Source organism: Temnothorax americanus, unplaced genomic scaffold, assembly GCF_048541705.1.
Source record: "Temnothorax americanus isolate GAGA-0224 unplaced genomic scaffold, ASM4854170v1 Scaffold48, whole genome shotgun sequence".
Taxonomy (NCBI): Eukaryota; Metazoa; Arthropoda; class Insecta; order Hymenoptera; family Formicidae; genus Temnothorax; species Temnothorax americanus.
Window position 1 is genome coordinate 680,129 of NW_027509635.1, and position 15,509 is coordinate 695,637.

General features: G+C 35.7%; 2 protein-coding genes across 3 annotated transcripts in view; one reads left to right on the forward strand and one right to left on the reverse strand.

The window, feature by feature from the left end:
• Positions 1–15,112, reverse strand: part of LOC143903544 (beta-glucuronidase) — a 38,780-nt gene extending 23,668 nt beyond the window's left edge. The window contains exon 1 of the mRNA XM_077417224.1: positions 14,972–15,112. The gene's annotated coding sequence lies outside the window, so the exon portion shown is untranslated. The remainder of the gene's footprint in view (positions 1–14,971) is intronic.
• The window catches only part of Mmp2 (Matrix metalloproteinase 2), a 234,661-nt gene that overhangs the window by 6,074 nt on the left and 213,078 nt on the right, over positions 1–15,509 (forward strand). Inside the window, exons 1-2 of one of the 2 annotated variants that reach the window (XM_077417228.1) lie at positions 2,753–2,979; positions 10,221–11,464. In XM_077417228.1, the coding sequence (XP_077273354.1) occupies positions 11,354–11,464 (111 nt within the window). In that variant the 5' untranslated portion in view covers positions 2,753–2,979; positions 10,221–11,353. Of the gene's footprint in view, positions 1–2,752; positions 2,980–10,220; positions 11,465–15,509 lie in introns of those variants that run through there. The other variant, XM_077417229.1, reaches the window with a different exon arrangement.

The window sequence follows — 15,509 nt, forward strand, 5'->3', positions numbered from 1 at the left end:
AAGAATTAAAAAGTATAAAATAGAGGTAAGAATAAAGAAAGATATAAAAATAATAAGAGCAATCTAAAGAAAAATTCGTGGTTAGGATAAGCAATTATCGCTAGCACGAGTATTGCTCATTTAAAGGCACATTTTAATTAATGGCTCTATAATTAATCTTTAATGTATTTTCATGTTATTGAAAGAAAGAAGACAAACAGAAATTTCGAGAAGATGTAGAGAACCCATTTCAAAAGAACACAGCCAACGAGGAACGGAAGAATAGATCTAATATTAGAAAGCCCGCGGTAGTCTCTCGTGCACCTTCATTTGCATTTGCATTTTTGTCCACTCCAGACTTATCTTTTTCCACACGTAATGAATTTTCCGGATGACGTCATGCGGCGCGATCCTTCGCTCGGGCGACGCGACGCGTCAAATAATATAGCTCGGACTCACACGAAGGGCACATAAGTAATTCCGCATTTGCATTTCTAGGGTCGTCCGTTTTAATAGAATCGATCCTAGGTAGTCCCGGGAGAGAGAACGTTGTTTATCTTGTCAATTATTCAACAAATCGCTTTTACCATTTTCGAGCGCGCCGTGCGACACCGGAACACACATGCCATCCGAATACCCGTTCACCAACGCTTACGAATACGGGCCCTTCCATTCCGAGATCGAATGAGAACGAGTGGGTGTGCGGAAGAAGACGGAGGCGACATGGAGCGTAGATGTGCCCCCGGATTTTGTAAAGTTTTATTTAAAAAGTTTTTATAATCTATATATATAATATATATAATATTTCGAGTTTTTGTAATAATACGTAATATTTCCTGTGTAATAATAATATTAATAATTTGCAATCTACTTTTTTGAGAGAAAATTACTTACAAAAAGTTAGTGCTTTACGTTTAAAATACAGATATTATTATTTATTATTAAAATAAAAAAAATTGCGATCTATAATTTGAGAATAAAATTAGAGGGTAGAAAATAAAGAAAATGGAATTGTGTGTGTGTGATTATATTTAGAAAGATAAGGAATTAAGTAAGTAAGACTAATAGAAAAATAAAATCTTAAAGGCTAATCAATATTGAAGCGCGGGATCAGGAGATAAAAGCGACGAATAAACTGGCGCGCGGCGCTTCATTATACTGCTACTCCGGATTCCGATATTTCTTCCCGTCTCTCCTCGTTTCCTTTTAAATTACGTAGGAGATTCCTAAAATCTCCATATCGGACAAAATTACTTTCGCGGCGACTGGAATACGGAAACTTCGAACTTATGTAAGTCATACGTTCCTTTTGGCGTGTGCGCCTGATGGCGAAATGCGCGATTTGCGAGAAAAGGGCGAAAATTCTTGAACGAGCGCCAAGATATACGCGGGGTCTTCTGCATTCGCATCCTTTTATTTGAATTCAATTGGTTTTAATGGCATTAATATTCAACCTAGATTCCGCATCATTCGTGAAAGGCATACTGATATGTTTTCTGGAGATACGGTCGAAAAGGTATTCAATTTTGCAGCGTGGATGGACTCTTTTCTGCATAATTGTGACAATTATGCAGGATTATCCCAGGATTCGTCGCTTTTCATTCGGTTTTTATTTGAATTTCTCGATAAATTTAATATTGCTGTCATACCTATATATATTTAATTTTTCACCTAGGCAATTTCGAAGTTTCGATAATTGAACTTCCGTTACAAAGACATTTTGCGCATGTAATTTTCAATTTTTTTTATGGGCATCGTGCATATAAATTACGCGGTGTAACTTTGGTCTTCTGAGACCTGACATACTTTTTAGGGGACATTGGATAGAAATGTGGTTTTAAAAATTTCATGTCTTCATTACTTCTGTTGAATATGTTTATTAGGTTTTGCAAACAGGTCCTGCATGCTCTTATTATAATTCACTCATTTGCTTAAACTGTCATCATAAGTTTTCTAATTAATTTCAATTAATTGCGAACAAATCGGCCAAAGTAAATTAATTTTTTGTTTATTTGCGCAAATAATAAACGTGAAAATTCTAATAAATCTGGTAACAGTGACACAATAAATGTAATGTAAATAAAGAAATCAATGTTAAATAAATAAATAATCTATAACAACAATAACAACAACAACAACAACAACGAAGGAGCGGTCGTGCAAATAAGTAAATAATAATTCGACGGAATTTTATTCAATTTTACATGCTGCCGATGGACTGATTTAAAAATAAAGCAAAACACACGTTATATATTCTTTAATAATTAATTTTAATCTCTTTATGTTCCAAATAAACACGCCTCGCGGGAATTGGAAACGGATTATTGATACAGACTACAGATATAAAACAAATTATCTAATCCTAGAGAATTTGCAGCACATTTCACGCGAAAAGAATTCTTTACTCACAGTAATCGCGAGGATCAAAGCTTGTCAATTTGCACGTGTCGCAATCACATGTTTTCGCTCCCGCAATTCTTTTTCATACAGTAAGACAGAAATAAAGAGAAAGGGAGACTGAAAGAAAGAAAGAGAAGGATAGGGGCGAGGAAGAGGGGGGGAGAAAGAGAGAGAGAAAGAGAGAGAGAGAGAGAGAGAGAGAGAGAGAGAGAGAGAGAGAGAGAGAGAGAGAATATATATGAATACTATTTTGCTTTCTTCGGGAAAAGGACTCTCTCTTTTCTTTCTCTTTCTTTCTTTCTTCAGACCGCGAGTGAGACGAGGACGGATTCTCGTGCAGAGAGAGGGCAGCGGGAAAGGTGGAAGTATCACACAGAGTGGGCCCTCGAAGGAGACGGGCGTCGGGCGTCAGTCGCGCGGCACGCGGCGCGCTGTTCGCATGCGGGTGCTTCTCCGTTCGAAAGGGGTGCACAAGTGCGTATTCGCAATCCTCCTGGGATTAACGCGATTGATCTCGCCGCCGGGGACAGGAAATGACGTCGTCGTCGGCGGCGGCGGCGGCGCGGAGATGATAGCGCGAACCACACCGATTGCAACATTGTACGTTCACGAGGCTTTGTCCGAAAACAGTTGGTCCTTGGTGCAATTGCAACGTTATCGTAACCGTCTGCCTGTGCAAGATATATATAGTTATTTTAGTTTCAAGATGTGGAAATTATGGTGACGACTATAATTCAGCGATGAAGAGACGATTCTTTAGCACAGCATTTTGGCTATTGCTCCCAAAAATCTGTTTTTTTTTTTTTTTAATTTGAGAATATAAATTAATCTCTGGATTTCTTAACGTGTTTTCATTGATTGCCATACGCAACTTGAAATTAAAATAATGAAATATATAAAATTTGCAGAGAGTCTTGCACAATAAATTCTGGAGCACTGATAAAAAGAATTTTTAAATTTTGTAAATAAATTAGAAATTTTTTCATTAAAGGATTAAATGGGGGTAATCTTTGATAGAAAATTTACCTTTACATCGAGATTACAAACGATTATGAGAAATATAGAAATTGTGTGCATGTGAACGTGTGTCTGTGTATACGCATGTCTAAATGCGTGTGGGAGAGAAGAAGGGAACGGAAACGAGGGAGGATACATACCGGATTTTTTTGTGTATAACGGCGATGTGTGTGCGAACGGAAGCGCACGACGCGACGCTTGAATTTGGGATCGAACTTTTTTTGCAACGGACAGAGGACATGTTGCGAATTGTGCCGTGTCACGTTTTAAAATTGCCAGCCAAAACCAGAGTTTAGGTTCCTCCCAATTGAAAACTTGTCGATGACAAGAATTCAGCTTGTATCAATATTCACAAAAAAGCGGATAACGCAATTTTTAAGCGCGAAATAGAATTTCTTTTTCCGAATCTCGTGAACGAGCAACAAATGGGAATTTGTAAAAAAAAAATTAAATACAACTAAAAAAAAAACACCGAAATAGAAATCTGTCTATATAAATCTATCTGATACTTTTGAAACTATATTGAGCCTAGAGACAGTAAAAGGTGTGTACATTTGTATACATTTTAATCGATAAATAATTATTGTAAATTAAACGGGCGAATTTTTGGTCAATTAAAGTCCAGGAACTCAAACGAGATCGAGCTATATAAAATCTTATTTAGTAGTTAATTTTAAATTTGTATAATTACTCCGCTTTTAATAGAATTTTGATCTTAAACGTGATTTCAAAGCTTCTTAGCGTGATTAATTAAGGACTTGCGAAGTACGAGTGTAAACTCAATTACCGATAAATTATGTAAAGTCAGTTTTATAAAATCAACTAGTAAATAACGCTTAATAATGGAGACAATCGAGCTATGAATAATTAAATAAATTATACCAATATGTGCATGGTAAGTGTCGAGAGATATTTGTCGTAAGCACAGTCAAAATTCTTTTTAACAATGAATAAGTTATACGTTGTAACATAAACGATATCGATACAGCCTCGATATAGCGTGCGAGGGCGAGTCATTGGTGTACCGATTTAGATGCGATTAGCACATATGGAGTGAATTATTTGCACTAGTCCGCGCTCCGGAAAACCCCCTGAGTGCCCCGGCCAGGTTGATTCATGCCGCACAAGGTACGCGCGCGATATATTTCACGGTCTAGGTTCAAGAAACGAGTACAATTTTAATGCAAGCAGATAGATGGCCCGGTTAGAAGAACTTGCGTTCTACCAGCACTGTACTGCAGGGCTTCGCGTACGTTTTCCCTGAAGCATGTTTTAATCTTTTTCTTTTTTTTATCCTAAAGGCTCCTGGATGGTCACCGCGGCCATATTGGATTCTTACTATCGAGGCGAGAAATAACACCCTATTTTATGTTGCGGTATTTTCTGAAATAAAAAGACATTTTAATAAAAAATCACGACAGATCGTTTCAGCACACTTCGAAAATTTAACGGATATACTATATCCTTTTCCTTCGACAATAAACAAACAGCCATAAAACGAAGCCTAAACATGCGGAAAAACAAGCCGTTTTTGACTATCGAAAGTACTTAGTGGAGAATGTTCTTTCCGCATATCTATTTTTTGCAAATCTTACCATACGTTAAATTTCACGAGTTTCACGAATACGTTAAACGTTATAACACAAGTACAGAGCGAATAATAAAAAAATATAACGCAACGCAAAATAGGTTGTCAACATGTTACAAGACAGAATTCTCCATTGGAGAGAGTGAGAGGAGAGAGTTCTTATTTCTGCCGCGACGGTACGGCGCCACTGTCAATGCGGAGTTCTCGGCTGACCATCTAGGAGCCTTAAGAATATATAAGGATATAAATATTTAAAATTAATTTCAAGCGCAAAACACTGCACATAATGAAGAGAATATAATGATTCCAAATATTTGCAATTTTGAACATCTTTTGTCATAGATGTGGATATCTACAATTTATTTTGAATAAAATAGTAAGAGATACATATGGATATGATAAATAAAATTAAAGAAGTCGTAAGTCTTTGATTGATGCAAGATAAAAATATAATACACAAAAGCATATAGAATGATCTTTTCCGATAAAATTTGTTAAATTACCTTAAAATAAGAAAAGTTAAATTAGATAGTAGTTAAATTGGACAATCTTTATGCTTGTTAAATCCTTCAGATCGTTTCGAAATGCGATATTATAAGTGGCATTGTAAACCGTCAGATGCGAGGATAAGAAAGAAGGAAAGATCTTTACGACTCAGAAAATACCCGCGCGAGTGGGCAGTTGCAGCATCATGGCCGATTTTCTCTCTCTTTCTTGCCTCGTTTTTTCGTCTTTCTTTCTTATTTTTTTTCCCGAAAGCAAAGAATAGGGAATTTGCATGAAAAAAATATTACATTTTTTTTGTTTGTAATTTAAATATACATTATTATAAATTTATTTACAACAAAATTTTAAATTTTAATCAATAAATAGGTATTCAAAAATTAAATTAAATTTTAATAATATTTGAAATTTTCTGTGCTGTGAGAAAACGATTTTGATTGGCTGACAAGTGCATGACGTCACATTGCAATAGTCTCAACTCTCCGTCTGGTAGGCTGCGTTTGGAAACGTCACCCAAGTGCACACGAGTATACTCCCTTCTCTTTCTATCTCAGCGAGTTATAGGTTATGTCAGCGTCAAACGGGAAGATTCTATTTGTATTCTCACGTTTTTATCTTGAGGTACATAAAAAAACAGTTTACCTGGTGTTTTAATAACAGTACTTTTACATAAAGGTACAAAACCCGTTTTATGTGTTTTTGCTTTACTCATTTTTAAAAATAAATGATTGTTTCAATGGTTAAAAGTATTACTTTACTGCGGTGTGACGTCACGGCGTTCGGGAAGACTCGGTCGTTTCCGGACCGTTTTCGGCATTTCAAATAATGCAATATTTTATTATTTATTTTCTCGGTTATTTTGCGTTAAAAAATTATTAAAAAAAAGACAATTAAAAGAACATACAAATTATTTAATGTAATTTTTTAAAAAAATCACGCAAATTCCCTATTCCGGAACACGCGGTCTTGAGTGTACGTGCAGATTTTCGTTTGGATACATAATAAGTTATAGATACGAGCGGATCGAGAAGAGCGCGTTGATTGAATCTATAAATAGTATATAAATAAATAATGAAACTTGTCCGGTGTCAACAGATTAGATAAATCATCCATTTTCTACAATAATTTTTAGAACTCATTTCGCTTATTGACCATCAAACGCGCGCTCTAAGAAATTTGATACGATTACTAAGCGAGAAAGCAATTCGGTGTTTTACAAATAACAGTTAATTGATTCGGAATTTATTGAAAGATTAACTTTTTAAAGACTTGTTTTCTTTCCGTCCCTATTTAGTGTAACGTACGTCAGATCTTCATCCAAATTTAAAAACAATTATACTGACAATTTCTTCCGCATTGAGGAACATTCACGAATATTTTGGAGATTCTTTTACTTATACATATATGCGCGATACTAAAAAATTATCAGTGTTTATCGGTAAGTGTGATATTACACAGCATCGTGTGTATAGCATCATTACCGTTGCACTTTGTTTCATGACATTACTGTTTTTTATCGTGCTCCCTGCGGTTAAATACGTAATAAAACTCACATTATCCGTTTCATGGTAAACGTGATACGTAGGAGATGTTTTCCGCTAAATACCGCCATTTCCTCCGAAATCATTTCCTCTCGAAATTGCGCGCTTGCTTTTCCGAATCTACGTCGACGTGGATCGTATCTCTGGAGTATAATCTTCATTAATTTGTTTTTTGTTCTTTGCATATCAATAATCGATTTTATAATAAAACATAATTTGTAAAACTATGAAAAGTTTTAGAATTATTTTTTAATTTAATATTTTTACTTTAAAAAATTTTTTTAAAATTTTTTTTTAATTTAGATCAATATTTTTGCCAAATAGAATAATACATTTTCTTTTTGTATGTAAAATCTGAAGTTGTTTTAAATCGGTTCAAGTGATTTTTGAATTTCGGAATAGGTCAAGCTGACGATCGAAAGAGGCTATACTTGAATAAAAATATTGCTCCGAGGCATCTCATCAGGGTCTTCGACCGAGTCTCTCTCTTTCTCTTCTTGTCCCCGCAGTCTTTTATCTATTGTGTTTACCGTGGAAAGAAAGAAAGACTCGCGTCAATGTCCTGATAGGGAGATTGCGCAGTTCACTCAATCGCGTTCCACCTGCCGTCGAGATCTAATGTCTTTGGAAAATTTATTTAATAAAAATTACTTTCAAAATTCCGTCTAAAGGATATAACATTATTTTTATCCGCAAATTCTTCGAGATTTCGTATTCTTTATTTGAAGATTTTTTTAATTAGTTTTGAGTCGATTTCCTCTTTGAGAAAATAACAAGTTTCGCATTTCACTTTTTTTAACAGAAAAATTGTGAACTTTTGTACCATCTTTGCACCTTTATACCATCTTGATCTGGAATGCGTTCATTATTTTCCGGGTTCTTACAGATCGCGAAAGTAACTTTATGGTCCTGCCTAAGATTGATCGTTCGGATCAGAGCGATCGTTTGTCTTATCAGGACATCAAGTTGCAAAGAAAAATCGCTGCTAGAGACGTAAGATGAAAACGGCGAGTATGTCACAGACAGCTAGAGAAGCAGGCGAGCAGGCAGACTGGCTGGCAGGCAGTAGTAGGGTGAAGAATGCCAGTGATTATCGAGACACGACGACAAACGAGGTCAGCCAAGCTCGCGTTGGCACGTTCCCCGGCGATAACGATCCTCTAGTTCTTTCGGCCCGCGTGTGATCTTCTTCCGGTTTCCGGCCGCCATTCCGATCGACTTTCCTTTATCTCATGTCCTCGTTCCCGGCATTTTTCCAGCCGTCGCCGTCGGTCGATGACGATTCTTCTGCCTTGTCGCTCGATCTGCCTTCGCATTTTCGCGTCCTTCATAATAAGATAACCTGCGTGAACCTTCGCGCTTTAACACGTTAACGGCCTGTTTATTACATGAGTTATCGCGAGAGTGAGAAACACGCGTTATATAATTCAGCAATCGACACAATCCCATCTAATCTAATATATGTAAAATATATATTTGTAATTATCTATTTAAAATCTATAATATATGATGTATATAACAAAATCTCCACTATGTTATTACCCTAAATTATATTATATATTAAAATTATTATTTTATTATTTTAAATTGATAGTGTAGGGGAGACCGGGGCAAAGTCGTCTTATGCTAGAGAGTTGATAATCATAAGAGTCTATGATAAATACGATTTTGTAAATAATTCTGTGACAAATATATTTTTTTGTAAATTTCCGAATTTTTCAAAATTTAATGTTAAATAAACACACATATATAAGTATATACTTAAATTCCATGTAAAAAGTATATGTATAATTATACATATGGAATTTAAATTTAAATTTGAAATTGAATTCAAAATTGAAAAATAACTTAGGTGAATTAATCAGTCTAAGATTCGTCGAGATTACTTTCCCTTTAATCGCGGATGCAAGCAAAATAAAATGATGGACCGAACGAAATTCTCATCAAGCGTGCGCGCAACTTTATCTAATAACATGGGGCGAGATATAATTATGTTCTCCTGACTTTTTTTTTATTTACTTCCGCTTTTTTAATATTTCTTTCAAAGACTTGTTCAGCTTATTCTCGGATGCGCGGCGTAAATAGTTCCAAGTTTCATCAATCTCGAAAACACAGGCGCGTATTTTCACGATATAGAATAGAAAGAATCCTTTGACCAACATATGCGAATCACGCTTTCTCCAAATCGTAGATTCCAGATTCTTTGATGAATTTTGCGATTGATTAAAAAGAATTTCAGCAGATTCCATCTTTTTCTATAATTTCTTGACTTCCGATATAAAAAAATTATAAATTTTATTAAAAATTTGATTATATTCCTTTTATCCTTATTTTTGTATTAATTCAAAAACAAATTTTTTTGTATCTACAATTTAAAGAAACTTTCGGAATATCTTGCAAATGTAGGTACATTGCGACTTTACGACATCGATTAGCTTTCACGCATGTGTCATATATATTTGATTAATAAAAATCCAGGATATTCTTTTTTGGATGACTTCCTTGGCTGAGATTCAACTTGATCCTATTTTTTCTCTCCCATCTTTTCTAATATTTCTCTAAGGTGACGAGAAATCTGGGCTCTTCGGGACCATTAAGTCCGGCAATCGTTTATCTGCCGAATACAAAAGAGCACTGTTTCGCGCGAATCGTCGAATGGTTCTTCTGGAACCGTACTTGGAACTAAAGGGTCCGATGAAGTTTGCATACTTTTTGTCCCCACACTCCCCAGACAATTTCTGTTGAGGCTGAATCTCGATTCGTATAGCCGACATTCTTTTTCTTATTCTCCCTTCATCGCGTAACAATGATACTATCTTTTTGGTACTTTGTGTTTTTGATAGTTGGCTCATTTTTTAAATATCAAAACTGTGATCTTATGAACGTAATAAAGTTTTAATTTGAGATCTTGTTACCAAGCTATTTAATTGAGCAAATTTACAGATAAATTAATGGGATTGCAATTTTCAGATTATCTTTCTAAGTAAAATAAAAGGTTTTTTATTTGTTAAATATATTATATATATATAAATAAACGCTGTGTAAGATTTTCAACTAATATTGTGGGACACGCAAACAGATGTGTTTGGAATAAAAGATTTAAGAAATAAATTTTCATTGCAAGCATTATTATAATAGTAAGGTAGGTTTCGATTACTACTCTTTCTAACCGGCTATAACTATCTCGTTAGGTCGGCGGATGGACGCGCCAGCCGCTGGAAAGCCCGAATCCGCAGGAAAGTACGAAGAAGCCGGTAATCACCGCTGTGGTCATTATCGCCGCGGGCGGCGCAGGAAAACTATCGAGTTGACGAAAGTCGGCCGATTCGCGAGGAGGAAAAAGGGAAGAAAGAAGAAAAGTTAAGTAAGGAGCGTGCAGCGACGCGAGGCATCGGTTATAATCACCGTCGTCGTTGCGGTCAGTCCAGACGCACGATCGGAATACAAAGAAGTAGGAAAGGAAAAAAGGAGGCAGGAGGCAGGAGCACCCGTCGGTGGGAGGAATAATCGTATAGTGAGGGGAAAAGTCTCGGCTCGTCACCGAAGACTGGAGACGTGGACGTTAAACGTAGACTACGTCCGGTCACGCAAGCGTCCCCATCGTCGATAAATTCGTCCTAATCCTAATCACGGAACCTATTCATTCATCCGATGGACGCTGTCTCGCGACTAGTCGCTCGAGAAAATACGAGACATTGATAGCTGTCGTGAATTATTTCGCGAGTACCTCGAAGAGATCGACTGATTACGCAGCGTTTTTTAAATACACTTTGAGCCCCCCTCGAGAGTTATTTTTAAAGAGGCACGAAGCCAACGGGTATTTATATTTTAGATAATTCGCGCTTCGGTTACTTCGAATGCTTCGAAAGGACCAAGATCATCCGACAACTATCCTAATATGATTGAGAAATTACTTGGGCTACTTCGCGCTTCGATCGTCCCGAACGGATTCTTTGACGTATTCGTTGGAATCTCCAATTTGATTGCCTCGCGTTTCGCGGGGTATCTCGAAAAAATCCGATAGATCGGCCTAGTGGAATCTCAATTCTGTTCTACTTATTCGCGCGTCTCGAATATCTCGAGGAGAGACTCGACATCCACCGGTGAAATTTTTATCTTTGTGCGAATATTCCGAAGGGATTTGAAGAGCCGTCGATATCCGGTAGCGGTGTGTGATCCCGACGGGAAGTTTGACTTTGATACAGTAGTGCGGTTTATCGTTGTTGAGTTTGCGTGAAACTTTCCCACGATCGTAGAGAACATCGGATCTCTCTCGCGAGTGTTGCAAATCGTGTGGGTAATCTTCTTCGGGAAAGCTGGACAGATGTGCACCGTCGTGAAGATGATACGTTACATAGCCGTCGCCGCTTTTCTCGTTGTGCTCGCCAGCAGCGGAGCGCCGGTATCTTCAATCATCTACGCGGACGATAAAGTGGTGAGTGGACATTTTATTATCTGCGTCGACCGAATCTATAGGTGAAGCGAAGGACAAAACGTGCCCTTGCCGCCCGCGATAAAATATTCAGTCAAGGCATTTTTTTATCCTTACACGAATAGTAATTAATCGATTACTATTTGTAAAAAATTTGCATAAAAAATTAGCTAATTCCTTTGAAAATCTATATATTTATAAATTGTCAGAAAATAATATTGAATGATAAACAGTAAAAACGTATAAATTTCTTCTTTAATTCATATTCTCCATATTAATGTACATTTTTAACTTTGTTTTTTCATATTTTCAGTTTATTTAGCGCATTATGCATTTGCAAACAAGTAAATATATTTACTTGTTACAAGAGATTTCTTGTTCGTCAATATTACTAATTGCAAGTATCTCGTTGCATTGAGCAACGATACAAAGTATCACTGTAAATTGCTGAATATTTTATGATCGCGGAAAATCTCAAGTTTTCGTGACTCTGAGAGTCGAGTTACGCTCGTGGAGATTACGAGGGCCATGTCATGGAATAATTTTAATGGCGCTCGCGCGCGAGTAATTAATTGTTACACTGAGAGTATCCAGTTTTAAATAATCGGACAATTGTTTGAAAATTAACAAACGGGTATAATCCGATAACTTTCAATCGGAATTACAAAAAGTCTATCAAAAGGCCAAAATAATGTCCGATCTATGATATTCAATTAATTATCAATGATATCTGGATATCATTAATAAGACATTATTTTGGCCTTGATCGTTTTTTATAATTCTGATTGAAAGTTATCGGATTACCCGTTTGTTAATTTTTGAACAATTTATTTTTTTCAGTGTACTATTCACGAAAAACCCAGGAAAGTCATATTTTATTAAAAGCCATTATAAACTTATACTTTCTTAGGTTATAATCTAGGTTATAATCTATATCGTAAGCTAATCATAATAAGCTATATTTTTTATATTAATTAAAATAAGGGTGTTTTTCTCTCACGAATTCAGTTATTAATGTTCTTATACGTACACCTTATTTAATCTCCACCTCCACAATATTGAAAATGTGTCGATACTTCTCAAATACGATTTCGATATTTCAAAATTCTGATAGTTTTATTTTTTGTATTGTCTGATTTTTCACAGATTGTATAATCGATTATCTCGCATATCTGACACATATACAATATGTATATACATATACATACATACAGTATGTTTTGCGATCGCGAGATGCAGGATCAGCCTTTTCTGCAGGACATTTAGCAGAAGGCAATTTAGACCGTATTTTAAAAAGAATAATGTAATCCCGGATAAATTCACTTCATGCCTATCAATTCTACGTTGCAACCAATTTTTTCTCTAAATTTTATAGAAATCAATAACGCTTATAAATAATCATCTTGCTACTATTTGGTACTACATATATATTTTGTTTATAAAAATTAATTCTGAAAAATATCTGTTTTAACTCTAAAACTAAATCTCTGTTAACATGAAATACATTTGGAGACTGCAATATTTCAAACCACTATAAATGTTCAGTTTTCAATTATTTGCGTGAAACAACACAAACGTCGACATGTAAATTTGTGAAAAAATTAAATACTTCATTTTTAATTATAAATCCCGTTTAAATTATACTTTTTTATATTAAATACAACTTTACGAGATTGTATTTTTTTTCAAATTTATACAATTTGCACGGATGACTGTCCGATACATAAAAAGATGAATACATATTATGAACAATAATACTTACATATTTTTAAAATGTTAATCTTATACGTAATTTAATACTGAAAAAATTGCATCCTTTCGGAATTAAACATATTAAATATTACGCATGATGAATATAAAAGAGATGCATCGATTTCTTCCGCTTTCCTTTAGCCTGAATAATAAGAAAAGATCATTCCAAAGGTTTTTTTTTTAAAGAAACCATCCCCTTTAACCTCGTTTATCTACAAGCATTAATCACATTAATTCATATAAAGCTACACGCATGCAGACAGAACTTTGTGGTGTGTGTGTGTGTGTGTGTATTCATAAGATACTTAATATTAAGCTGAAGCTCGTAAAGCCGACGGTTACGCGTCTGTGTGGGTATGACATATCTCGTCTAGCGTCCGGGTTTCCCTGTGGGGGCTTTGCGGTTCTACTAGGGACCAGTCCTATATAGTTTTCAACGTAACGTAACATTCAACTATCTTAATACATTAAGAGAATCGCTCGTAACTTTTGTAGGAAGTACTGATTCATAGATCTACGCATAAATTGCGAATAAAATATCTTAGTTCGTCATATTAAATATTTATAGGAGGAAGAATTGCGTCAGTGATGAATAATAATTCCGTTTCTTTAGATTAAAACGCATAGCTTTTGCGTTTTAATCTCTAATTTGTCACGTGAAATTTACATGGTTAATATCTAAAATGGAAAATTACAAAATATTTTTCTGATATAAAACGGAGAGAAATCATTCTATTTTTAACTATTTTATATTTTAAACGTAATAATCGCATCTCTCGATCAGTAGATTTGGTCAAGTCCCCAGTGGCGGAATGAATTGATCTTATACATGCATTTAATATTTAATCCGGCAATTATCTTTAATTCAAGACAGTTCTAATGGAATATAAATTCATCAAATATATGAAAAAAAGACATTGGTAGTGAAAAAGGATTTCCCTTCGCAAAGGTATGGTCTCTGGGGAATTAATGGTAACTATGTGCGTACATCACGTTCCGCGACATTAACTTTTTCCGTTGGTTTACGTGCACGGCTTTATTGCAATATTAATGACTGGTAGGAGAACGAGCTTAGTGCTTGCTACGTAACAAGTACAGTTCCTTTTTGCACAAAAATAGTTTCTCCGATTCGCTTCGCGTACTTTCTAACGTAAAGCTGCCGATTCATTAATCCGATTAGCGTTTCGTCGGATGTACATATAATCGCTTACAACTGTGTCCGTGCGTGATAATTAGCCTCGTTAATTAATCAAATTCTATTTGATCGGCCGAGTAGCGAAACGTATAAATTTCCAATCGCCGACCGACTAATAGAGAGAATTTATTATGTCGAGGACTTTGCCGGAGCAAAGGTCTAGGCAGCGGAAATTATAAATTAATTGTGCTCTGTGATATTTTAAGGTCTTAATACGCCGCGCGTTTTTTCACAAAAGCAGAGGATAGCAATTCCATTTTCCCTTATCCTTTAAAATGGCTTAATGTAATTTACGTAACTTCTCTGAAGCTTAAGCGCGATTATAATTTATCTTGATCATATTTAATTCAATTTTTATCCTACATGTAGAGAGAATCTCGGTCACTTATTGTCGCTTCTGGTATCTCCCGCGATCACGAGTGACAATAATGACGCGATGATAATACTTAACACACGGCTGTAGCGCGGTGATCTTACGTAAAGATAGCCACATAGCGCGCGGTAAGCGGAATAAGAAATGCCGAGCTTTCGACAAAATATTTTCGGGGAATATTTCATGTTACCTATTTCGTGGAAAATCCAACGATGCTCGGCATTTGTTGGTTTACGACTCGCCGAAAGGTCGCCGAATTACCATTCGTACTGCGGCACTCGAACTGGAAAGTATAAGGCGCGAGCGATTCCGTGTGTCGTCGTTAATATTGTCATCATTCGAAACGTGGTAGTAGCAAGTACTAGAAGTACTAGAACTGCCAACATTCTCTAGAGACAGCGCGTATTGTGGATGATAAGTTTGCGCATTTTGATGAACTTTATCGAGTCAATATAGCTTAGTTGTGTAATTTGCAATGAAGAACGTGGAGTTTATATACTATATACATATATAGCTTGTCGAATCATGTAATGGAAAGTGATACAACAATCATTTTTTATGCGCATACTTTTGCGAGATTTATGTATTCGAAATATATATTGCTCGCATATAACACTCAATTTCACTCATGCACTTTTCGACAGCTCATCGCGGCTTAAAAGCCATTAACCTGATTTATTAATTGCGTGGTATCAAAGTAAAATTTTACCAATGCCACCCTCACATTT